This window comes from Fulmarus glacialis, unplaced genomic scaffold (assembly GCF_000690835.1).
Source record: "Fulmarus glacialis isolate BGI_N327 unplaced genomic scaffold, ASM69083v1 scaffold6740, whole genome shotgun sequence".
Lineage (NCBI taxonomy): Eukaryota > Metazoa > Chordata > Aves > Procellariiformes > Procellariidae > Fulmarus > Fulmarus glacialis.
In genome coordinates, this window is record NW_009189513.1 from 38,049 (window position 1) to 65,677 (window position 27,629).

The following is a 27,629-nucleotide window of genomic DNA, read 5'->3' on the forward strand; positions in this document are numbered from 1 at the left end:
GAACATGTGGCAGCAGTCTATTTTCATCTTCTCAGAAAAGTCAAAGGGAAATAGTTCTGATATTTTTGTGTATGGTTAGACATTCAGCTAATTAAAGCTAGTGTGTAGGAAGATTTGCCATAATGTTACTGTAACTGTACTAGTAAAGTAAGGAAGTTTTGAAACATATTTGAAACATTTTGAAATATTTAGATTATTTAGATTATCTTTCCATACAGAAATTAACATGATCGAAACCAATGCTCTCAGTTTTTTCAGAATATAATTTTTTTAATCAATAACTACATTTCAAAATCCCTTTCACCATCTATAAGTGTTCATGTATCTGCATGTGTACATGTACACGCGTGGTCACTTGGTCGACTGAAAACTTCCAGACCGTTATTAAAGCAGAGTTTGAAATGTATGTTTCCTGTACAGGAAAAAAATATTTCCTTTGGCATCTCGGGGACAGTGTAAAAACATCCACTATGTGAAAATTTTTGTTAAATCTAACTCAAACCACTATTACAGAATCACCTTGCTAAAAAGGTTTGGGACTTCCTTTGTGCCCATTCAGCATGTTACATGGCTGAGGACAGCGGTTTGCAGTAAGAAATATTCCTTACTTGACCCTGAAGTGTGAAATGCCACTATGCGCTGATTTCCATAGCTACTCATTCCCATCTGAGTAAATTAATTAACTAGTCGCTGTACTACAGAAAGTCACATTTTCTTTGAAATGCTAGGACTCATCTTTCTGTAACCGGTTACCAATTAAAGCAATATTTTACTTGGTATTAATTCCTCATTAACCAAATTTGTTTTCCTTTCACCCTGTGTTACTTCTGTGCATAACTACTGATATGACCAGCTATGGGCTTGTAGCCAGATAGTATTATAGGGAGTGTGTAATAATAATAATACACACTATATTAACAGATGTTATATCAAAGAATACCCTTCATTAAAAAGATAACAGCTAGTACAAAGAATGTATCCTTTTTTAACCTTAAGAAGCTCACAATAATAATAGTTTATGTCAATGAAACAGAGTAAATGTCTGCACTGATGTTTCATTTACTCTATAGAAATCTTAATTCTGGAAAAAAGCACTTTATAAACTCAGTGCATTATTTTGTGATGAGTATTGTGGGTGTTTCCACATGCAGTTTCGTCTTCCAAGTAGGCAAGTGGGAATCAAGATGCTTTTCCTGTTCCTGTCCCTTTGAGCCTAATCCTGATCTCACTGATAAGAGCTGGAAAATTGCACAGTATGACCTGAGGGAAAATTGCTTATGTCCATGTTTCAAAAGCGCTCACTGTTTTTGGATGCCTCAACTATTTACTCTCGAAAGTTTTGCTTCTGTGTGAAAATTTGTTTTATGCAATTTTGCAGTCAGGCAGTTTGCTTTCACTCCTCAATATTGCATGTAATGCATATTCTTAATGTTTTGCCACTTTCTGAAACTAAGGCATTTTGCCTTTCTCAGTTATAGGTCAGAAGTAAAAGCCAGACAAGATGTGAAACCTGATATCCGGCAACCTCCATTTACAGACTACAGGCAGTCCTCAACGGACTACCGACAGCCTCCGCTGGACTACAGGCATCCTCCGGTGATGGATTACCAGCAGCCACCACCTCTCGACTACAGGCAGCCGCCCTTGATAGATTACAGGCAGCATTCGCCCGACACCAGGCAGTACCCTCTGTCAGAGTACAGGCAGCCCCAGGTACAAACTTAAATACTTACAGCACTCCTAAACAGAAAGCATTAGGTCTGCAGGGAGAGATCATGTATATTGGTAAAAAAAATGACATTATAGAAGAAAAAGGCACCTTCATTGTTTTTACTCTGAGTTACTATTTCTCTGTAGAGGAAATTACTTCAAAACCACTAATATTAATGAAGAACTATGTGATCTGTCAAGTAATACTACATTTATGATTGTGTGACTATAATGTTAAACAAAAGCTGTTTTTAAGGTATTGGAGAGTTAAAATAAAAGTACTAAAATAAGCTGCCTTTGCACCAGCAGAGGAATTCTTTTTATTCCTAGGAACATCATACAATCAAACTGTCATCAAATGGTGGATGTACTTAGGTCAGACTGCATTTCTACAGCATTGTTGAAAATGAAGATTTTACCTAATCTGAATAAATAAATAAATAAATGTGAATCTGGACTTATAAAATTACATTTCTGTTGGTAGTAGTCTGGATGAGGAGAAACTAGCTTGTGCAACTAGTTTCTTTGACATCAGGTATGATCTTACAAATTCAAAGAAATAAACCTTAGATGAAGAGTTATGTTACCTTGGACAAGACTCTGCTGATGACAAATATTTACTGACAGCTGTGAAGGTTTGAGGATTTAGCCCAAAGTTCAAACTTTTAAAAAAATCCTCCTTTCTCCTTACCTAAAGGCAGAAAAAAACAGAGGTCAGAAAAACATTAAATAAGAGAATGTAAACTTCTGAACGCTATACACTGGAACCATATCTAGATGGTTTCTATGTCCGTATTTTCAAAGCCAGACACATAAACCGTACCAATGAAAATATCCAAATTCTTAAATGGGATCCAAAGAACCCTGTGAAAATTTTATGCATTTCAGTATCTAAATAGCACATCCCTATCCCCATGCGCGTACCCTATAAGATGCTTCTTAGCGTCTAGGGAGATGCTTAGACTGCCTGTTTCTCACCATCTCCAGTTTAATTCTCTAACCACTGGTCTGCACAACCCAAACTTGCTCTCATTTTCCTCCTGCTCCCATGGCTCTTGCAATCCTGGCTGCCAATGGATCAAAAGCAACAGAGCAAGTCCCCACCCAGTCCCCTCTACGGGGTTCGTCGTTAGGGTCCACCAAGGAGAAACTGGAAAGATGAATCTCAGTCTTTGCAGGACACAGAAAGGGTGAAGCTCAAATCTCTTACTTCCCACCCTCCTCAAGGCACATGTTTTAACCTAAGTGACGAGAATTGCTGTACCTTGTGCCTCCATGCAGTCCAGCCTGCTGATCGTGTTAAGTTCTGCTGGGAATTTAGGAGGTGTCTCTCTTACTAATTTTTAGTTGTGATGATGCTTGTACAGGAACTGCCTGCTACCTCACTTGCCAAATCAGCACTTCTTGCATAGACATAAACACTTATACTCAGGTACCATGAAAATATTGAGGGTGAATATGGAAACCATCTAGAGAGCTTTTGGTTCCAGGCAACTGCTGGATGATGCCCTTTCAGGGTGGTTTAGACTCAGGCATTTACATTTTGCTAAAGTTTCTTCTCAGAAATGGCCAAAGTCTGTCAGTATGGAAGTATACTTTGAAGGTCCCTTTGCTTACCTCAATTGGATAGATGCACTTTTGAAGAGATGTATTTTAAAGTTTTCTTGAATGCATACCATGACATTCATATGGTTAATTTTCTTTTATTTTGTACTTGTCTATACAGGACTTTGATTATTTCACCGTTGATTTGGAGAAAGGAGCCAAAGGGTTTGGGTTTAGTATTCGAGGAGGAAGGGAGTACAAAATGGATTTGTATGTGTTGAGGTTAGCAGAAGATGGACCAGCAATAAGAAATGGAAGGATGAGGGTAAGTAAAATATATTGTAACAGTTTTTTAACCTTTACAGATATGTCTGCTGATGGGGTTTTTTTCATCCCTGATCAAGTTTTAAAGAACCAATGCCAAACACCTCTAATAATATAGACTTGTCCTGGAAGAGCTGAAGAAATTACTTGAAACATATAGTAGGTCTGTGTAGTTTCTTTGTGGAATAAATTACTTCTTGTTGATAGTAGCTTTTACTGTGTTATATATTTTTCTCCTTATTCTTTCACTCATATCTAAGCAACTTAAAGATCTGACAAAGAGTTTGGTATTTCTTTGATAATAATATCAGCATAATTAACAATTATCTTTCTAATCACAAAAGTAAAGTGATAGCTATGAAACGTAAGACCTGGTCTGTGTTATTTTACTAATTTAATCAAGTTGTCTTCATAGTGTTTGCTAAGTTTTTTTATTGATATTATTCAATCTTGTTTGTAGGGATTGGCTTTGGTTATTTGTCTGAATAGTTCTTAATGCATTTGAGTCCTGTACTTGTAGAAATGATAATAATACCACACCCAAATACTGAATCTAAAAGCATTCACTTAAGAAATTCCAAGATTAAAAAAATGTATGTTCTGTGTAGGAAAAATAACCTAATAAAAATAGATGGGTTTAATCTGTCCAGTTGTGCTAAAGAAGAGGCATAAACTCATCAAGGGTTGCTGATACCTTGCAGAACAGTGAGTACGCAAAAAGGAGAAGGAGAAAACATTGATGAAAGAGACTACCAAGAGTCAACATAAAAAATGTGTTTACATATCTAATTAGTGCAGCCTTGTTGAACCAATATTTAATTATAAAGATGGTCAATGGAAATTGTGTTCTGTAGAGTAGTAGTAACAGATTTTGCAAATGTCATGGTTGTTACACAGATTCTGTTTCACGACCCTAACAATCTCATCAAGTTTGACTTCATATTGAAAGAGCATTGTCATCGGTCTAAATATACAATCAGAGACCTTCTGTATATAACTCAGGAGTTTTAGTATGCTTCAAATCACTCTTAATTTGCCCGCTTTGTAGAATTTTAGAAGTCAGTTAGTCCTCAGTCATACCATGGAGTGCAAACCCTTGGCACTGGGAGCTTGCGTAAGGGAGCAATGGCACAAGAAGTCCCTGTGACGAGGAAGCCAAGCAGGCAAGTAGGCAGGCAACTGGTAACTGAGAAATACTCCCACAATATTGGTTGTGTGAAACATAGGTGAATTAATACAGCAGCTAGAACTTTAACTCAAGAATATCTTCTCTGGTGAGTGTTTTCATTTTCCTTTACTGTAGCACTATCACAGTCAGTTGTTCTTAATGAAAAGCCGTAAGTGAGATGTACATTATCAGCCATAATGTGATTAAAGATGAGGAAAATGTTGTGCTTTTAATAAGCTCTGGAATGATATATTTGGAAACATATGGCTAAGATTACAGAACAACAAAAGGACGATGCCTTTAGAGAGGGTTCATTTCAAATAATAACCTGTATTAGGCAAAAAACTAATCTATAAAAATGTGTCCATCATTTGAATAAACTAGTACCACAGAATAAAGTTAGACTATCCACTCTGTGAATAACCTAAATATACAAAGTGTGTAACAAAAATACACAGCTTTTTTCAATTTTGTTAGAAAAAGTACAGTATCTTATAACAAAAAATATTAATATATTTTCTAAAATAACTTATTTTAAAGCTTTTTTGTTCATGTGGCTACAATACACAGCCAAGTGTTATTCTGGCCAGATAGTTGTAACAGGTTTTGTTCTCCCCTTTTAAAAGTGTCATTCTTTGGAATCAGTTTTATCCCCCAGCCTTGTCACCGAGTCTTGTGTTGTATTCTCCTGTTTAACAGCCATTTTAACATGACAGTCACAAATGGGTTTGGAACTTGCAAGACTTTTATCTCCAGTGACCTGTAACTGATGGACAGCAGAAGCTCAAGAAAGAGCTTCTTCAAAACAAAAGTAGAAAAACAAAATAAAAAATAGTGATTACTGAAAGGAATGGAGAGCAAAGGAAGCAGAGTTCTGTACCCATATCTGCTTTCCTAAGTTTACATCTGCTGTTAATAACACGGGTTCATTCCCATTTCTTGGCTGGGACCACCAGCCTGCTTGCTGCAGTTCCGTATCTGTTTCACAGATACATCTCTATAGCAAAATATGCAAAAATCTGTTCAGTGCTTCTTGCTTCATATACCATCGTCTTTAAAGATCAGATTCTCTGATCCTAGGCTTTCAGCACTGGGGATAGTAAACCATGCTTATGTGGTAGGATCTTATCAGGAGCATTTTCCAGCTAATAGTTCTTCTCATGATCTACTTATCTCCATTATTGGTTTGCTTCCTTTTTCCTCCTCCTTCAACAGCCTTCTTTGGTTTAACTGAAGCCGTACAGAAAAACATGAAGCAGATAACACAAGGTGCAGATCATTCTTATAGAAAGAAATAATGCACGTAACTCCACCACTATTCCCACTCACCAAGCCAAGAAAAGAAAAATTAAACCAGCTAAGCTGTTGAAAAAAATAGATCATGTAATGAAACGTTACCTGTAAAGCATTTAGATGTAGTAAGTATTCCGCAAATAACATTTTGTTGTCAGTCTAGTTATAGCCAGCAAAAGCCCTGATAAAGGCACATTCCTATTGATATAAATCTCCCTACTTTACAGAAATAAATAAAAGAATGTAAAGTACTTTAAAGTAATAGAGCTACAGCTATACTAGTGGGTTTATAAATTTGTATAATTGAAGCAATGCGACCTCCAACTGAAGACATCTCCAGATAGGCAAGTCAAAGTCTGCATGTTGTACTCTGTTAGTGGGCACTGCAAAACCGTAGTGATGGGATGAGCCCAACAGCTATATTCTGCTTGGAGAGGTGCTAAAAAATGTGAAAGTCTATCAGCACACATTCAAAAGATTCTGAGGTCTAAATATATTTAAAAGTGTTATGAGTTACAGATGCAGAGCATAAATTTAAAGAAGTAAAAGCTAAGATTATAGGAAATCAGATGTAAATAAAGAACCGGTATGGAACTCTCTCTTGTAAAAGAAATTAGAGTAGATCCACTACTGAGGAAGGTAAGTATGAAAGGAATACAATATACCAATAACAGGAGCAAAGAGAAATTGAACAAAAAGGCAATGATGAAACATGAAGATGAACATGAAGAAAGTGACACCAAAATCAGGGCATCCTTTTGACGTTTTCAGTTTGATCTTCAGGTTTTTATGAACTCCATGGAAGCTTGGGAGAGAACAGACTCATAGAGCAAGTGATGGTCTTCCACTGGCCCTGCCAGAAGTGTCTGGATTTGAAAAGATTGATGGAAGGGGGAAAAAGGTTTAATGAATTTTGTTATCACATCACCATTTCCAATCAGATGTCCTGGTCTTCCTTCCCGCTGGGAATGGCATGCTAGGCACTTTGTGTTTTTACTGGAAACAAATCCACTGAGGACACCCCATTTTAGGATTATAAGATCTAAACTAGTTTTCAATTGCCCTTCATGACTGATGGAGCTTTCTACTTTGATTTTCTGTGGAATTGTTCTGGGAACCAGAAAGGTGGAAGACTAGTGAGTTGATGTCATACAGAGTTCCATCAGTCTCACCAGCATATTGCTTTTCTACTCAAGGATCCCTTTCTACCAATCTATGTAGACGCTGCATTACATCTTAAGGTTCAACAAATTATTCCCCTAAAAACAGTTTTAAAACAGGCTTATTATACTGTTCTTATTAGTGGCATTTTTACATGCACTGAGACTTTTATTTGGGCTCATAGACTCTGCTTCTGCATAAAGCCCAAGCATACATCCTAGTTTAACTTGGATTCATCTGTCACTAGACATGAGAAGGAAATGTCCATCAAAGGACCCAGAAGTCTACAGGAAGAAGTGTTTCACATGCATCCTCTGCCTGCATGGTTGGTAAACTACTCTCAACCAGCGTTGGAGAGCCACAGCCATAATTGTCTAACTTCACATAAAACCGTATGTCAGGTCATATACCACAATTAACTTTGGCAGGATTTTACTGCAATTCGTGGGTAAGACATATGGAGGTTCATCGCAGAAGGCCTCTGTAGGGGGGACCTCACCGCTACACTGGAAGTAAATACAGCTCCCTCTTAATTCTGACAGCGGAGCAGAGAGCAAGCTACAACGGTTAATTCTGAAAAGCCTACCACAACAAGGGTTTACAGAACTTGAAACATGTGACTCAGAATACTTCCAGTAAACTAAGTGAATTTTTACAAAGAGCAAGATATCTTACAAATTAGGAGTAACGAAGAAAAGTTTCATTATATCTAAGGAAAAGACTATAAAAGAAAACATGACTATCCAAAACTTGAAATGGCAGATAGACTTGCTGAGAGCTCAGAGTTCTAAAAATTTATCTCCACCCTCCTTTCTTCTTCAGGATGAGGGAGTACCAGAAATATAACACTCTGTCCACACCATGGCAAAAAAGGACTGAAAAGGACCATGTCTGTGCTCTGTAAGACAGGGATTATTAAAAGAACCATGAGAAAAGTTTGGAGAATTATTAGTTCCTTTGATATGTTACCCTGAACTGGCAGAGGTCTGAGCACATCAGGACTCCATTTCTTAAGTAATCCTAACATCAGGAAAAAGATTTGAAACTAGTTGGTGATGGCAATATTGGAAAATAAAGCTGCAAGGCCTAGTCTCATGAATATGGTGCACACACTATCAGTCATAGTAGTATTGGGTTGAATCAGTTACCAGAGATGAGGGACGTAACACAACCAATGTCGAGCACAGTCCCCACAGCCTTTGAAGACTCAAACACTACTAGCAACAATTTTACAGGCCTATTTAGATAAGGCTCACGATAACTCATATTTTATTCTTGTCTCACGTTGAGGACAATGATTGGCAGAGCTCTGCCTGCAGATCTCTATCGCTTCCTGCCTTAGGGGTGGGGAACTACCGGCTGCTCTCAGGAGAATTGTTAACGATGGTCGTAATGTTTGCTAGGCATGTGAGATATGATCAACAGATCTCTTATTCTCTTGAATGATATCTCCTGCAGCCAGCATGTTTATTGAAACCAGCATCAAACAAAGAGCCTGTGGCTGAGGGCTGCAAAGACACAGAGTATCTTGCACAAGTGGATTTAGTGAATGCAAAATTCCTGAAGAACGAGGGCAAAATTTGCTTTTTTATACACAATGTGCATCTGTGTCTTTGTCACTTTGTGAGTTACATTCTTTTTCTCACATCTTCCACGAAAGTCATACTTCTCATCTCTGACATTTCTAGTTTCGTTGTCTTGTCAGCTCATTTTTCTCAGTCCACGTACACCATTTAGCCCTGTCTCTAGCTTCCTCATATCTCCTAATACTACATTATTTTTCTCATTCTTTTGTGAATTTTTCTTATATATTTGCAGAAGAGACATCTGAAATACAGGCACTGCAGAATTTTGTATCTTTCATGCTTTGCAGTCCTCCTTTCACACTTCAACCCTTTTTCCTGTTTGTTGCTTTTCCTGCAGTCTGTGCCCTTCTCTTTGTTTCGCTTGTACACAGCTGGAGATAAAAATAGGCACAAGGGACAGGGAGCTCCTACAGTGCTGTGCTGGTTTTGGCTGGGATAGAGTTAATTTTCTTCATAGTAGCTCATATGGGGCTGTGTTTTGGATTTGTGCTGAAAACAGTGTTGATAACACAGGGATGTTTTCGTTATTGCTGAGCAGGGCTTACACAGAGTCAAGGCCTTTTCTGCTTCGCACCGCATCCCACCAGTGTGTAGGCTGGGGGTGCACAAGAAGTTGGGAGGGGACACGGCTGGGACAGCTGACCCCAACTGACCAATGGGGTATTCCATACCATATGACATCATGCTCAGCATATAAAGCTGGGGGAAGAAGAAGGAAGGGGGGGACGTTCGGAGTGATGGCGTTTGTCTTCCCAAGTAACCATTACACATGATGGAGTCCTGCTTTCCTGGAGATGGCTGAACACCTGCCTGCCCATGGGAAGTAGTGAATGAATTCCTTGTTTTGCTTTGCTTGCGCACACGGCTTTGCTTTACCTATTAGACTGTCTTTATCTCAACCCACGGGGGGCAGTGAGCAAGCGGCTGTGTGGGGCTTAGTTGCCAGCTGGGATTAAACCACGACAAGTGTCAGTTCTGAGCTTCTGTGTTGCTGTTGCATAGGAATCTGTGTGGCCTTGCTTGGTCTGTTCTAACTTGCCGAGTGAGCAGCGCAGTGAGACTCACAACAGTAACCAACCTATGCTGTGGACAGATTCACGGCATTCTGCAAACTAGCACAATTTGTGTATTTCGTCCTTTCCCATAACAGAGCTCACACCAACCTTATTTGTGGTTATTCAGGAAACTTCATCCACCTACACCAAGAATTATTCCTAGCAAAAAGAGAGAATTCAGTATTCAAGAGCCAAGGGTCAAAAAAGGCAGGCAGACAAGAGGGAACCTTTCTCTTATTTAGAACTAAAGTTTCAAACCATGGAAGGTATAAGCATTACATTTGAAACTGCTGTCAAAACCCATGTATGAGCATTCGACAGCATTCAGAACTGACATTTCCCTCTTTCTAAGTGTCCTAAATACAAGCTCTGGCAACTTCTTCTGTTTTTTTCCTTCTGACAACATGACTTGTGCATTCATGTTTGCAATAGGAGGGACAGAGTGCCTATGAAACTCATAACCTATTATTAAAGCCCTCTCTTGAGCCATAGGAGACATAATTTTAAGTCCCCTTCGAAAAGCCTACAGGCTAGGCTTCTAATCAGTAGGGTGTCATGTAATAGTTGGCTATTGCTAACTACGTCTCCTGGAAGAAATTAATTAGGATCAAGATTAACTCTTCAGGCTTCTCAAAGGAATAGGCAGTATGTAGGCAGCTATCTATCTGGGCTCTGTAAACTGTGTAACAGTGGATTTTAGTGAGGGAATATAAACCTATCTCCCTGGAGCAGGACACTCCTGAATGTCTCAAGTCAGGCACCCAGAAATTACTTGAGCTGTTCTGGGTTCAGTGGATAGATAGGCAGAGCTGAAAAGCAGGCAAAGTTTAGAGCAGTTTTAGTTAATTGAGTCCCTACAGTGTCTGGAAAGGCTTTTATACCGCGCAAAAAAAGTAGTCTTTTTCTTCTGTGTTCATCATGGGATTTTTCCATTTCAGCTTTCTTGATTGTTTGTTGTTACACACATTTAGCTTGACGTTCACTTTATCACTGTATCCTTTTTAGCAGACCTTGATTTCTAGGTTTTTAAAAGATAAAAGTCATCCGTTTCCACCAATTAAGGAATCACTCCCTGTCTGAGGCTTGAACATAATACAGCTTTCACAGACACTTCTTTTAAGCCCATATCATCATGCATAAAGTATCATCATTCTTTTTAAAATGCATTTTCAGCAGCTGTTTAGCTTGATGTTCATCTAGTCACTTTATCACTGTATCCATTTTTAGCAGACCTTGATTTCTAGGTTTTTAAAAGATAAAAGTCATCCGTTTCCACCAATTAAGGAATCACTCCCTGTCTGAGGCTTGAACATAATACAGCTTTCACAGACACTTCTTTTAAGCCCATATCATCATGCATAAAGTATCATCATTCTTTTTAAAATGCATTTTCAGCAGCTGTTTTCTTGCATCTCAGAGAAGACAAAATCCAAGCGGAAATGGCGGGGCTGCCACATATACTCTTTTGTGAGATTCCCATTCCACAGCCAAATTTTGTACCAGAAATCACATACAGTTCCTGTAATTTCACACACACGGACCTTCCCCTAACCTTTGTGATTCCACCCTCCATGCATTACTGCTATATTTCTTCAATCCCTCCAGAACAGAGTCTCTGCAGGGTTATCTTAGCTTTTCTTAGTCCTATTGCCAAAGGAAAGGGGTAAATATGAAAAAGCACTGATTGTCAACAGGACTGATTGTTTCCTGTCAGAGATTATTCAATAAAAGTTCAAAAGGAAGAATGAACCATTTCTTACTCTACAGTAAATGGAAATCTTTTTTGCATGTTGCCGTGCAGACCCCACAATTTGCCCTGGCTCCTCCCTGTTACAGAGCCTCTCCTAGCTTTCTTGTTAATGAAGAATAGAGCATCTGTTTGGGATGTTCCATCGCTGATTAACCCCACATCAAAGGGTTTTTTCGTACAGTCTGCAGTGGAATACACCTGAGGTTGCAGTCAGTAAGTATAGCAAGCAAGAGGTAGCTCAGCTCAGCTTGATGGTGATTAGAGCAAAAAGTATTAAAAACAGGAGGCAAGCAGTTGTCACGCAATAGATAGTAGATGACAGATACAGATGTTTCTTTACGCAATCAAGAAAGCTGCAGGAAGGAAATGGGAAGAAGGCAAGAATGGCTTGATCAGTCGTGACCTTCTTACAAACATTTAGGGCAATCACTGTATCCAAAAATAAACCAAAGATTGGCCAGTTTAATCCGTAATTTTTGCCATAGCAAACTTTGGACTCCTATTTTGGATCAGAAAGAAAGCTGAAGACTGAGATATACTGCTAAGTGACTCATGCGAATCTCCAGGTCTTAAAAGGCAGTGAAGTCCTATGTTCATAATATTGGAGAAAAGTAGATATTGCTGTTGGAAAGCCTCTTGCAAGTTTACTCTAGTCATAGCAAGCATAAAACTGGAAGGAGCAGTGGTAGGTCCTAAGAGCCAAAAAGGTCTTCCCCAGGTGGTGTGCTGGGAGCAGTAGGGAGTCAGCTGCTGAGCGCTTGACATGAGTGAGGGCTTGAGAAGGCCATCAGAAACCCTACTGAAAAGTCACTAATATTTAAATATAAAATACTGACTTTATGCCCACACATAAGGGACAGAAGAACATTCCAGGAACACACAGTGCACCACCAGCCTCTGTCTGACTAAGGTCTTGTGCACACATCTGAAAGACAAATGCCTACAGAGTGATTCATGTCAGTTAAGTAGCCAATCTTTTCTACATAAGTAGCACTTACTCTTAAAACCTCCGGCATACCTGGCTTACTTTATGCTGTAGTATAAATCTTACCTTCATAGTAAGTGTTCAGTGAATGTCAACACTGTCATTACAATGGAGCACAAAGACAAAGATATCCGTAGTCCTATGCATTTATCCTGTGATTTGTGATCCATCTGAACAGTACAGGAAGATGTTAGCTATGCTTTCCCACCAAATTGCATGTCCCTTTGGGGTAATCTCATTCACACGCCAATTCCCTACTACATACATCACTGTCCAATCTCACTTGTACTGAGACTGGGTGTGATTGATCTGAATTCTGGGAATTCAACTGGGATACTTGAGCATAAGAGCTGTGTGCCAGCCTGTGGCAAGAGGAGTTCAATGCCAGGTTAGTGTAATTGGCAGAACTCAGGGAAGAATATATTGACATGCAGACATAAAGCTGATCAACATTCTTGTGTCTGCACAACAAAGAAATGCAAACTGAGGTCCTTGGGGATCCTGAATATATTTTGATAGTGTACAAGCTTAATAAATCAAGAGTGAATTAACTGTGGGTGAACTATTATTCAGCATTTCTCCAAAAAGCTGTGTATGTTTTTTAGAATTTGCAGAAAGGTAAGGAGAAAGAATTATCCTCTCACACATGTAATTAACATCATTCTTGCAAAAATGTACTCAATTTGACACATTCAAAACATCCTTGTAACTCTATGCCTAACAGCAAAATCCTTCAAGCCAGCTATGAAAAAGAACAAGTTAATAATTTTGCTAAAAATGGTTTAGTATGATATTTTAAGAATAAAATGCTTAGTTGGCAGGCAGGCACGGTATTTAAATCTGTATTTCATGGAAGATTTATAAAGGTTTTTAGGTCTAAAAGTTTAATTAGCCCTTAAAAAATTAAGGATCAAGAATGTTAGAAAGAAATGAACACACCAAATGATGCTGCTCTCATAACTGAAACATTTTGTCCAGCAACAGAAATGACAGAGTTAGCTCTCTTCTGTTTTCCCAAACCATGACAAGTAGAAATTGGGATAAATCACCTATGAAGGTAAAAGGATACAGATATTAGACCCATTCCTATGGCCCACCCAGCCCAGTATCCTCACTCCCACAAGGACAAGTAGAGAATGCCTAGGAAAGGAATATAGGACAAATATGAAATGATTCTTCACTGGGTATAACATCATCCAAGCCCCTGGCAATCAGCAGTTTACAGATTTTTTTATGCTGGAATTTTCATATTTAGTATCTAAGACTATTTTTTAATCATTTTTTTGAATTCGCTCTTCTTTTGAAAAAAAATATATCAATGGATTCCAAATCTAAACACTTGCATTGTTTGAAAAAAATCCTTATTTTGTTTCTAGCTACAACATAATAATCTTATGATTTCTTCCTCATTCCCCATACCATTCCTTATTCTATTGACCTACATCATATCCACCTTTTTCCCACTGAAACTTACCAGTCAATTCCATCTTGCCTCATAAGGGAGCTGTTCTTTATCCTTGGCCAGCCTCATTGGCCTCCTCCAAACCATTTCTCAGTCTATCACATTCATTTGGAGGTGGAAGCACCAGAACAATCCGTCATTTTCAAGGTATCGGTGCTCCCAAATGATGTAATGATGGTTTTTCCTTTATTCTCTATTCTTTCTCTAATGGTTAATATTCTGTTTGGTTTTTTGACTGGGCTGACATTTTCAGTGAGCTAACCACAAGGACTATGAGATCTGCCTCTTCAGGCGTAATGGTTAATTTAGAGAGATTGTGTATGTAATTTTCCACGTGTGCTGTACTTAGTGATTAGCACTTACCACCACTGAATTTCACCTGCTGCTTTAACAAACAGTATTGTGCTATCTTTTTACAGCTTTTAACTTTAAATTTAGATTTGACAATCCTGCATGGTATTGTGTTGCCTGCAAATCTTATCACCCCAACCTTTAAACTCTTCACCATGCCATTTACAAATATGCAGAACAGAATAATTGCTATGGTAAGGTCTTTTGATTGTAAAAATTGACCACTTATTTAAAGCATTTTTTTCCTAGAATTTAATCTCTTACCTAGAAGACCCTATTCTTTCTCATCCCACAGCACAGCCTTTACTGAAGGCTTTACTGTTAAAAGCTTTCTGAAAATGTCAGTATACTAACCAGATCACATTTATCTATATAGTCATTGACAGCTCCAGTGACCTGCAATAGATCTGTGAGGAACGGCTTCCCTCTACAATAGCCACACTGACCCTTCGCCACTATATCATCATTATCCATGTGCCAACTAACCCTCACCGTCTTTATTGCTTCCTTCCGTCTGCTCAATTGAACATGAGACTCGCTTGGTTACTTTCCAGGACCGTCCTTAAAGACTGGTGTCACACTTGCCACTGCCCATTCCTCTGCTACTCAGCAATTTACTGATTTAGGCATTAGATTACATCCTGTAGTTACTAGTTCAGCAGCTTCATATCCAAATTCCTTTAGAGTCGAGGATGAATGCCATCTACTTCTGGTGGTTTCTTACTATCCATTTCTTCAGTTTGTTCTACAATCTTTGCCACTGACCCTGCTGCTGCAGTCAGCTTCTCAGACTCACCCTGTGGCGAGCAGGCCCTCTGCAGGAGTTTTGCTGCCCTCCTCTTTAGCAAACATTGATGCAAAAAATTCATCTAACCTTTTTCTGCGGTCTTTTCTACCTTGCGCCCAAACTATCTTTTGAGATCTTAGTTCTCCACAGGCTCTGCACCTCTGGTATGTTTGAAAGCATATTCTTAGCTCTTACATTTTAGCATTTTTCCTTTTGTGGTTTTATGTTTAACTTGTCAGGGTTTACATTCTTTTCTGGTTTGCTGTTTGGATGCAACTTTGGATGAAGAAGTCTCCATGAACATTTATGTCCACGCTTCTATGTAGGATCTATAAAATCGGCTTGTCAAATCTTGAATTTGCTTTGCTTTTGCCTAATGGGAACTGCCTGAGACCATCCAGAAGAGACCAGAAAATTTTCTTCTTCCTTTTTAACAGTCTCTATTGGTTCCCATCCATGATTGTAGTGGTGAAGTACATGCTATTAATATTACAGTATGCTACACTGAGTCATCCTAGCTCTATTTAAAAAAAGTAATGGTATATCAATTAACTCCAGTAGGATAATGAATTTGCCTTTTATCTTTGACACCTTTAATTCACATATACATGGATTATTTTGCAGCGATGCTGTAGAAGACATCAAGTCTACTGTAGTACCAGAAGTCCACTTTGCTGTCTTGTTAGCCACCCATCACTGCAAACTCCATTTCTCTCTCCTGCACTCCCCACTCTCCGCAGACACTCGGTCATGCACATTTTCTACTTTCCAAGCTCTCTTTCTGTAATAGCACTTCTAATGTTTCTCCCTCTCTCAGGAAAAGGTGAAAAGGTGAAAAAGTGAAAAGGCAAAAAGCTAGAGCACCTGCTGAGGAGTGGTATGAAAGCCATTTCGTGCTCTGCACCAGCTCAGTCCATGTCCTATGGCCCCTCTCTTCCCTGCAGCGTGCCCTCCCCTTTTGGGCAGGAGGCAAGAGCGGCTTTCTGCAGGAACAAGGAGATGGTCATTTCCAGGGGTAAGAAGCCACAGCTGCTTAAACAGCTGGTTGGCCACAGAAAAAAAGAGTTTGTGACTCTGAACCTTCATGGGTACTTCAAAAGTGGCATGGGTTACGTTAGTGTAATTCCTCCAAAGAGAAATGCCTTGTCTCTTACTGAGACACCCAAGCTCACAGACCTAAAATGTACTGGAAGGAGTCCAAGACTAGAAATATCCCATAGCTTTGCTCAGGCCACACATTACACCTGGGATTTCCAGGCAATACAGATTCTCTGCCGTGAGGAAATTTGCACAGCAGATATCCTGTGCCTAACTCCAGGCAACAATATTAGGGCTTGACAGTACTTGGAAATTTACCAAAATAGATATTCTGGAGTTGCTATTCAGTCTCCAAGTACAGACAATCTCTCAGCCTTTTGGACTCATTAACAATAATAACAGCAACAAATAATATGCAAAAAATGTTACAGTTATAAAAATAGAATGCCCATATAAAAGAAATTAAGTGTAATTAGTCTCTTTCCTGAGGTTTAATTATAAAATGCATTAATAAAATGATAGATAGCAATGCCCTCTGCACAAATCATTTGAGGCTGCTTTTATCATTAGATTTCCTCATTTAACATAGAACGAAAATGTGTGTACACAATTAATTTCATTTTGTGCAACCGGGAACTACACACCTGCTTAGAGACCGTTCCTTACGCACTGATGGAGGCAAACCTACACAAGGCTATCATCAGTAGTTTAAAAGTACATTTGAGCAAGGAAAAACCTCTTTACTACATTAAAGCTATATGTATTTCCTTCTGATTTAGCCTGCTTCTGAAATTCTGTTTATATGTATGGTTGGCTTTTTTTAACAAGACAGCTAATAATTACCATAAAAGATGCCCAGAACAAAGACTCCGCAGCTAAACTCACATGTACTAGAGGCACTTCATTCTAATGATTCGGAGAAGCTTTATAATTTTCTTTCTAATTAACCTATCAATAGTGATGTCACTTAAACAATCCTTAGGAATATTATCTTCTCATTATTGCCAGAAAACATGCTGCCCAATTTTATAGCTCAGTTGTTCTCACGCTCGGATGGAGCATCTGAACTAACTTGAACTGAAACAGATTTTTTTAAGAGACGTTTCCCATACACACAAACTACTTTCGTAATTACATTTAAATCATTAATATTCAACTTTAAAAACATTAAGGAGGGGAGAAGCATTCAGTGTTTACTTTGTGCTTGCACATCGTAAGAATATAATAGAGGAGAACCTGTGGGTTTGGGTAGGCATTTATTCCAAAAAGCATGGAAATTCAGCCAGGACCATGTTCTGGAGGAAGAGAGAAACACAATGCAAAATCAATGTATGTAAAATTGCCAGATTCATAGCTGCAAAGAGCATGTTTCTTCGGAATAAATACAGCTCAGGCAGCCGTGCGAGCTTCCCAGGCTGGCTTGCCAACACGCAACCTTAAGCTGGTGGGAACGTCTGGAGGGTGCGGAGGCTGATCACTCCGGTTTTGTAGTCTTTGCTGAAGACTGCCAGGAAGGTTACAAATCAGAGCTGATGCCAGTTCAGGGGGTGTCCCATGATGCAGGGCCTGCCTGTTGCAAGTGGGAAGGGTTCCATCAGTTCGTTTCGCATGACTGGCCACCAAACAGCTGCCAGCCTTGGAAAGGGATGCATTCATTACAGCTCCGCGCACGGATCCCGTGTAACGACACCTTCAAATTAAAGTTTTTTCCAAAGAGCCAAAGGCAGTCTGTGGCTTTGTGAGATTAAAATATTGGATTTCAAGGGCTGCACTCTCAAACCTTTTCCCTGCTATTTGTGGATTTAAAACTTGGTGATTAGGATGCATGCGCCCTCTCAGGCTGTCAGGCAAAAATTGTACCTGAATGGCATGGGAGCTGAAGGTATTATTTTAGGGATGGCTAACTCTCCAGATGTGGGAAATTGTTTTTCCTGTTAATTTCTTGACAAAAGTGAAATCCATAAAGTGTAAAATGACAGAGGACCTAAATGCCACTCAAAATTATAATGTTGCTACATTGAAGTTTATCTTCTAAAATATTCTAGTGTTTCATCTGAAAAGCTTTATATCTCCACAAAAGGCAGCTTGCTGAAATGCCTCTTAAAAATAATGGTCTGATATTCAAATGTGTCACCTTCCGTGAAAGGAGCTAATGCCACAGGGTCATACCCAATAAAACATTTAGACACTCAAAGCTTGATGCTGCACCACCTGTTAGGTGGCTGGTGTCCCGCTAGATGCAGAGGGAAGATTAAATGTGTCAGAATGATATCCAAGTAGTCTGCAAGGAAAGTATAAAAGGTAACAAGAAAAGGTAACATAAATATATTAAAAAAAATAGGAAGAACAAGAAAAAAGAGGTCCATTGCTTGCTGAGAATGTGGAGAATGCTGAAATATTCAGTGCTTTCTTTGTATCAGTCTTCATTGAGATGTTCAGAAGCACCATAAACTTACTACATCAACTTCAACAAAGAGAAATTAGTATAAATCAGAATAAGGAGAAAACTGCTTAAAACATACTTAGATTCAAGTCAACTGAACCTGCTGATGTTCGTGTATGCTCAATGACTAAAAGAAAGTAATTTCTAGGCTATTAGTAATTCTGTCCAAGAATTCATGGAGAACAAGAAAGTTAGTAACAGACTAGACTAGAGAAGGGAAAACATATTCCCTCTTTTTAAAGTGAAATAATAGAGAAAAGTTCCTTTAACTTTCATTCTCAGAAATAATCTGTGACAAGTTATCAAAAAGTTGAAAAAATCCAACATGTAAATTGTGGAAAACAAATCTTGTCAGATCAATCTAATTTTCATTTCTTATTTCTGATTTTCATTTTGATGTCTTTGTGGAAAAGGGGGAAGGAGAATGTATGAGGCATCTTCTTTTCACCTTTCAACGCTACCTTGTATGAAATTCACAGAAACAGGATGGAGAAATAGACTTTAGGTGGAATCACTGTAATGGGGTTACTGAAAATAGCCCCTCTCAAAGGCTGCTCTGAATGGTTTGCTCCTGAATAGTAATTACAAGTGTGAAATTACAAGTGTGGTTCTAAGGGATCTGGGACGAAACAAGCTCCAGTCAATAATTTTATTAATAATTGGAGACCTATTGATAAATAATAAAATAAAATTTGCTGATGCCAAGATGTCACTATTCATAGGGGGTTTAAAAGGACTTTGAGGAACTGACTTAGATTTCAAAATGAAAATTTCATACAAAAGTAGTCAATCTGATAAAATTCACTGAGGTGCACTGTGCTCGCTTTAGGGCAGAGAAATCAGATGCACAATGTAAAATGGGGGATAACTGTCTAGACAGTGCTGCTGGGGATAATCTTGGAATCCAAGCTAACCGTGAGTCACAAATCTGACGTGTTGCAAAGAGGCAAAGGTCTCATTCTGGGAACATTATTAATAAGTGTTTCTCCCACAAGGGAAGAATGTTATCTTTTTGATCTGTTCTGCCTTCCCCCCACCTTAGTAATATCTCCAGTTTGGAGACTGCAGACTGACTTGGAAGGATCCAGAAGAGAAGTATAGAGAAATGTCATGTGTGGTATAAAACTGCAGGAATCAACTTTTGATCCTGAAAAGAAAGTAATGAGGATCCCATATAATAGGCACCGGGTTCTTTTCGGATCTGTTTCTATGCTTACCGTTATCTCTGGCCTCACCTTGGTGCATCTTCAATATGTGCATATATCTAAGCTCCTCTTAAACAATCACTGGATTTTAAAAAGACAGAAATAGCCCCACAATATCTAAAAATCTATTCCACAATAGAAAAGAGGAGAGAGCGAGCACGTTTGAATGCCTGGACAGAGAGAAAGCATACAGCATGGTTTCCTCCCATATCAGACATCAGAGAATCTACATAGGCAAGGGGAAGGAAGGGGAGGTTATAAATGTTTAACTGCAGAAAAAATAAGAATAGGAATTTGTACCTTATTAGACACATGGGGAACCACTCCTCAGTCAAGGTTTTCTCTTTTGTACGAATTCCCCAGATATGAGTGTGAAGTCTAATTGAAGCTTTTCTCGGTGTAAGAGTGTTGGCAACTTTTCTGTGTTGTTTCTCTTATCTAATCAGAGCTGGGCTTGTGCTGCAAAGGCAGCATAATTCAGTTATGCATCAGTCAGCCACAAGACAGAAATGCGTGGAATACAATTAACCCCCCGCTCCTGCAACTATTCTTTCTAACTCTGGTCTCACATCTTCTGAGGTAAATTTCAGAATACCTAATTTTCATATATTTGTTTCTCTCCCCTCCTTTGGTCACATAACCAAGATGCTGGCCTTTTTTAAGCTTTCCCAAGTTATTTGCACATAAGATTTTATATTAAAAGTGGGAACTATCAAATCAGCTACTTGCTGCCTACAGAGAAAAAAATATTTTTATCCACTGAAATACAGAAAAGGTTACATTAATACAAGATAGTTCCTGTATATTGACCAATGAGAACAGAAGAAAGGCAAACAGCAAGGGAAAAATGTGACATTAACTTAACCTTTTTACATATTAAACTGTATTCAAATCTCTTTCTGTCTTTCTGCTCTGGAGTGCAGAAGATTTTATCTGAAGGACTGTGCATGCTCTGAACAGCTTTCATCAGTACCCATTTTAACGGCTATTTATCAAGGAGTGTTAAAAACACCTCCTTCATTTGATTTAATCTGCCACTTCTTCTCTCAAAACATGCTAACAAGATCATTTTAAATATCTTCTGCAAAACATGGTCTATCCAGGCAACGTGACACACAAAAGAACTGTCTTTAAGGCTTTGGAAAATCTGAGTTTACTTTTATAGGATTTATATGAGGGTTTAATTGTTTCGTGACATTTAGAAACAGGTTTTCCCAAACTGGTTGAATTTTGTCTGTATTTGGCCTGACTGGTACCCTTGTGGGGGTGCTACAAATCCATCTTCTGTCTGTGCTATGGAGGTGGTAAGAGAAATTTTCCATTTTTGCTCTGAGTGTGTGCAGCAACTACATCCTACCAACAGCTCCAAAAGTCAGGGTGATGCAAACAGCCCTGCATGGCCAAACCCAGGGGACATCCCTCCACAATCCAGAGAGCATCTGCACTGTGTCTCACTGTGGCCTGGAGGTCATCAGGAGTGTCTAAAAATGCATACTGCGTGGTGCAACCAAATGCATTCCTTCTAACAGAGAAAATCTGCTAAGGAAGAAATTTGCACTGCAAAAATAAGGCCTTTTTGCACAAAATAATCCCAATTTTTTCCCCCACTGCTCAGTCTGCAGCATTTACAAAGTGTGATAGCAAAGTTGAGAAGTTTTATTCGGATCAATGGCTTTTTAGTTAAGTAAAGTACTGGCAGAGATTGTGTGCAGGATCCTGGGAGAGTTCTTAAAATAGGCTGCAACTCCTATTGACAAGGTATGATTCCTATTGAGAAAAACTGCCATAATGCTTTTAGTGGCATTCTTTCTGTCTCTGAACAAAAGTAGGGACTAGATAATTTCTTGACATCCCTTCCAGTTTTCTTTGATGCTAGGAGTCTTGTTGACATTTCGTATTATGCACATTTATTTGGTAAATACTATATTTCAGACTCAGGAAGGAAGGAAAGCCTCTGAAGGATTACACTTGTAGTTGACAGAAATACAATAGTAGCAAAGAAAACATACCAAACAGAAAACATTTCAATGTCCAAGATCAGCAAAGAGCTGGTTTTGTCAAGATAGGCTTGTAAGAGGAAAAGGAAGCGCCCGTCATCTTGAAATCTGTATTGTCTCCTTAAAACCCTCTCTAGGATGCATGCAGCATTGTTACTTTAGTGTAGTGTAGTTACTTTAGTGAGGAAGCCGTAGATGCAGACCGAGGCAGGTCTGATCCTGCCAAGCAGATGTGCTCCTCTGGCACCGATAAATGAGTTTGCTGAACCCACCCAGCTGAGACCCTCACACACCTCTCTTGGCTGCCCAACACCTGGACCTGCTCCTCTCCCAGCGCCAGGAGATCAGCCCTCCTGGGCTTCACCTGGGTCACCCCCGCGATGGGGCTGGGAGGCTTCTGCAACACAGCTGCAAAAGATGAGCTCCAAAGGCTGTGGTGCTGCCAATACAAGGCTCACACATCCCCTCACTGTGCTGCTCCGTTAACTGTCTCACAAAAATAAGTGGGTGGCTGTGGTATTCCAGCACCAAAGAAGCTGTACAGCTGCTGCTTACTGCATGTGCTGTCTGCCGTGCCGACCAGGCACAGCGGAAAGCAGTCGCTCCCCTGTTCATTGAGAAGGTTTCCAGCGTCGAAAGCCAGCTCTTCTCATGGAGAGAAGAGTAGAACCAAAACATCCCAGCAGAAGGCAAAGCTGGGAGAGAGATCAGAGTGGATGGGAGACACAGACATCAGTGCTCCATTTTACAGCTGTAGAAATAGAGGCAGAAGAATAATAGTGAAGCTAACTCTGATTGGAAAGCCAGCCGGGAGATGATTTGCAGAACTCTCTAATCAGATTCTGCCGCTCTAACTAGACAGCTCAGCCAGGGGCTGTGCTTACTCCAAGCAAAAACCTTCTGTGGATAAATAGTTCAAAGCATGCTCTTGTAAGAACTCCAGCAAATCTGTGTGATCTGTGCCATAGCCACTAACTTTTCTTTGTTTAATAGCTTGCTTCATAACAACTCTCAATTTGGTGTGAAACTTTGCTACCAAGATTTGGATATTTAAATGATGGATCCTTGTATTTGTGCTTTGAACTTCTTTTTTCTCTATGAAAACAGCAAGTTAAATGCAGCAGAGGTCTTCTCAGGCCCGTACAACACTACAAGTTAAAGTGTAGTACAGATAATATTTCCAATGATTCCAACATATCAAGCAATTAAAAAAAAACCTCTTACGTGTAGAAGACATGAGGCAAGTTACAAATGCATTACACTGATTTTGGCTGAAGACGAGCAGCATTTGATATACCACGTTCCGAATCCACTTTGGAGGTTATTTAAACTGCCAGTAATATCCCTCAGTCGGGAACAAATTTACCTTGATGTGTCTGTCTGTCATTCAAGTAACCTGTGATCCTTTGAATATGTCTCTTTCTGAAACATTCATTTTACTGCAATTCTGTCTGACTCAGTATTCTTTTTACCTGACAGGTAGGAGATCAAATAATTGAAATCAATGGAGAAAGCACAAGGGACATGACACATGCCAGAGCAATAGAGCTAATCAAGTCTGGTGGCAGGAGAGTGCGACTGTTGTTGAAACGTGGAACAGGCCAGGTCCCAGAATATGGTGGGTTTTCATCTTTACATTTTTCTATGTGCATGAACCTATATAAACTAATTATATTGCTTTTGAGTTAAGTAGCAATTGTAGATATTTATATATTGAATGTCCTGGGGCACATCAAGTATGGTCTTAAGTGCTTACATGAGTACAGGTGGACTTATTCCTACGTTTAAGTGCTTCCTTGGCTCAAGACCATATATGTGTGTACATCACTGTCATCTGTTGCCCTCCTGACACAGGTAATGGCTTATAAGTCATGCATTGGAGGAAGCACTTTGAACTCTTTAGGGGACATCTCTGAGTGTGCTGGGAGTTACTGATTTGCCCATAGTCTGTCCTTTTCTTCCTCTATTGGTACTTCTCTGCACATTTTGAATCACAGCAGATGATCTTGTTGCCATGCAATTCCGTCGTTCGGGTTTAAACTCAAACCGTTAACAAGAATGTACTTCTTCCTTTGACAACCTCACCCATTATATTATCTCTGACAATATATACGGATGGTCAAGTAGAAGCCAATTCTGAATAAAAAAGGAGACTCTGCTCATTGTGGTGAGAAAGCAGGATCCATTCTTCTCATGTTTTGTTTCAGGGGGACTTCTGGGACTTTTTTGAGTATTTCAAAAAGTGTGAGTCATTTAGACACTATAGAAACCTTGTTTCACTACTGAAATGACAAGAAGTAAAAATAAATTATCCAAAGGTAATTCAAAGACTCTTTTTTTAAATTGAAGTCAAGGCTTACTCTAAAGATCGGTGTGACAATGTCATATATTTACATAAGTTCTATGATGTGCACAGCTGGCCTGAAATCTCACAGGAAAAGTTTTTTTAATGAAAATTCTTTGACTTCCTTATGCTGGGAGGTCCAAAATTCTATTAAACTTTTCTAATGTTACTTTTGAAGTGCCACTGTCATTTCCCATTAGAATCAGAAATTGCAGTAGCATATGAAAATTCAAAGTAATGCTTAGGCTTAAGTGTAGGTTCAGGTCAGTCTTTGTTACCAACATAAATTCATTACCTCTGTTGGAGGCATTAAAGTCAGCTCCACTGAAAGTCAGCACTTTGCCATCTGTCAGTACACGTGGTAATTGCACCATTTTCTTCTCTAAACTAGAGCCAACTCTGTGGCTGACGCAATACTCGGGGTAGTGCTTGTTGCATTTTTTCCAGCTTTCAAGAGCTTCTGAATAAGGACAGCAAGGATGGGCCGCAGCCCACTCATCTGGTGATAAAGTTAGTGAGTTATTCTTTTGGTGAGTAGGAACAAAGCCAAAATGCCTTTCGGGGATTATGATAAATTGATACTAAGACATTCAATATCAATTTTAACCAGTGTGTAATCCTTTCAGGGAGACTTCCAACAGAGATTCAGATCACCTCCAAAACTTTTGTAGGGAGAGGGGCATCAATTTTAACGAAACAACAAACAAACCTCCAGGACTGATATAGCAGTAGTAGTCCTGCCCAAATAGGAGAACCAATACCGGCAGTTCTCTGGTTCCTCAGAAAACAATTTAATCTAAGGGGGGATCACAGGAGGCTGCTATGAGCAAAGAATCGGTTACAGTTCAGACCCATTCCAAATCTGACTTTCCTAAGATCCCAATTCTGGATGGCCCTTAAACCTAGGCTTACGGGAGGTCCAAAATAAATTTCTATATTTATACAAACTTATAAATCTGTACTTTATTCCAGAATCATAAGAAAATGTAACAGATGTAAAAACATTTCAGTGTAAACAGCATTGGTTTAGAAAACAAATCCCCTGAAAGGTGTATATGTGCACAAGCCTTCCCTTCCCCAGAAGAACATGAGTAGGAAATACAGATAAACCACTATAAATCCAGGTGCAGTTTATAGTGCTAACAGAAAGAAACAAGACGGCTTCACAGGACTGTTTAAAGCCATGCTTGCCATTTGGAAAGGCATTCGGAATGCTTTGCATTAGTTGTGTAAAAATGCAGCTTACTATGATATAAAAGTGGCTACAAAGAAGTGCTGTTTAGTCAGATCATTTTCCTAGCTGCATCCCCAGCTTACAGCTCCGTACGGGAGGAGAACTAAGGAGCTGTGCTTGAAAGCCATGTTGCCCTACTGCACTGGAAAAAGCAGTAAATGTGTTCAGGAATTACTTTGTAATGTACACACAACCTACAGAAAGCATAACAACAAAGGATAATATCTGCATGTCTGCAGTTCTTAATATGTGCATTATGCAGGCAAAGAAATGTTAGTGCTCTATCCAGTCTCACGCAGAATGGAAGCAAAATAAGAAGATGCCTGTTGAAATTAACTGAGATGTTAAAATCCTCCCTAGGTCATTTCCCAAAGCAATGAGAAATACTCTAAGAACAAACAGAAGGTGCACATAAAAATCAACAGCAGCCTGCTTAGGAAGTTAAAAACAGAACTTAACAAACAGAAATTATTCAAACCGGAGGGCATGTCTCGAGAAGGCCAGAATCTCAAGGGTAAGTCATCATGCTGCAAAGAACGTCTGACAGAGTGTTAATGACAGAGACCTCCAGAAAAGACCATCCTTTCCAAATAATGGAAAACCGAATGCAGAGAAGATTGTGACAGTAAGCTCGAGGACAAAGTGGTCCTGAGGACAGTAGACAAACTAGTCAATATTTAGTAGTTCTCTCTTCCCACCAGAACTGCATGGCTGAGATGTAACAAGACTAATGGGAACTTTATTTATGAAATAATCAGTCTTTTTTTTTTTTTTTTTTTTAGCAAGTACATGTCAGAAATATTTCTTATTCTCATCAGGGTCCAGCTCAGGAGACCATCAGTAGGAAATAAGACTTAGTTGAGTATAAAAATGGAAGGGTGGAGGGCTGAGGTGGTATCTGGATTGCAACAGTGGTGTGCAGCAGAAGCCTAGGGAGAAATAAAATCAGAGCAAGTGTACCAGGGTCCTTTTCTGGATATTGTCCCTCAGTCCCTGACAAACGAAATGGTCGGGGACTTCCCAAGTCAGTTCTAGTAACACTGTGTTTAAAGACCTTTCCAACAGCCATGGCATTCAGACTCGCAGCCTTAAAAAGAAGGAAGCTTACCTAGAACAACCTAAACTTACCAGCCAAAAACTGTCACATTATTGTCTCTCAGTCTTCAACATTTTGATTTTCCTTGTGCAATATAATCAATGCTTTTTAAATTCCAGACCCATGTTTCTCTTAGTACAAAATATGGCGGTATATATTTAAGTGCAAGAAATATCAGTGTTTGAATGATGATGTGATTGACATCAGTAAAAGCAGTTTTAAGGAAAAAACATCAATGGTAAGAAAGTGATCTGTGAAAGAAAAGAATGTGTATTGAAAAGAAGAAAGCTCTCAGTGAAGAAACAAAGAACAACTTCCTAGGAGGGTGTAAAGCTCCTGAATGAGTTATGTCAGTTTATGCTGCCTGGAAATCTATCCCTACAAGTACAGCTCAGAAAATTCTGGCTGAGCTGAAGCACAATTTGAACCTGGAGGAAGAATGCATTATTTACCTCAACTCCAGCTGCTGATTTTGCTTGTAAACAAAATGCCAAGGATCCCAGAGCACTTCAGAGGGAGAAATCCCCTTGTAGCATGCACGGTACCAGAATATATGGGAAGGAGCATGGATAAGATTAATGCTCCAAAACGGTAGCTGATTTCACAGCAGGGTGCAACAAAAGAAGCTTAGAAAACAGATGTTTTATCATCCAGCATCTCAGAAAATGTTTGCTGAGGATAAGGATAGCCAGAGGAACTGCGCTTGCACTGAAGGTGAATTATCACAGCTCATCCAAACCCGAAGAACATCAGCATCATGTTTCATAGGAAATAGTCTGCCAGCCATGTTCTCCAAAGAACCAAGTCATAGTAAGAAATCATATTACTGAGCAAGAAAGACTAGAAGTACTGCTGGGAATCCTGATCCTGAAACGTACTTAATGCCTGGGGAGTCCAGCTGGAGGGAGTGTGAGGTTGCATACATGCCACAGGACACAAAATTCACAGTCATCACTGTAGCACTGAGCACTTCTCAAACCGACGTTAAACACAACTTGAATAAAACAACAGATCAAGATTTCTCTTGCAATGGCTGCCTAATTCCCTGTGTATGCATCTACCTAAGAGGTTACTGACTTCAGCAGGGACTACTGC

At 39.3% G+C, this 27,629-nt stretch overlaps 1 protein-coding gene across 1 annotated transcript in view; it reads left to right on the forward strand.

The window, feature by feature from the left end:
- Positions 1–27,629, forward strand: part of LOC104080059 (membrane-associated guanylate kinase, WW and PDZ domain-containing protein 2-like) — a 72,111-nt gene that overhangs the window by 26,137 nt on the left and 18,345 nt on the right. Inside the window, 3 exon segments of the mRNA XM_009582322.1 lie at positions 1,473–1,713; positions 3,437–3,580; positions 23,340–23,478. Of these exon segments, the coding sequence (XP_009580617.1) occupies positions 1,473–1,713; positions 3,437–3,580; positions 23,340–23,478 (524 nt within the window).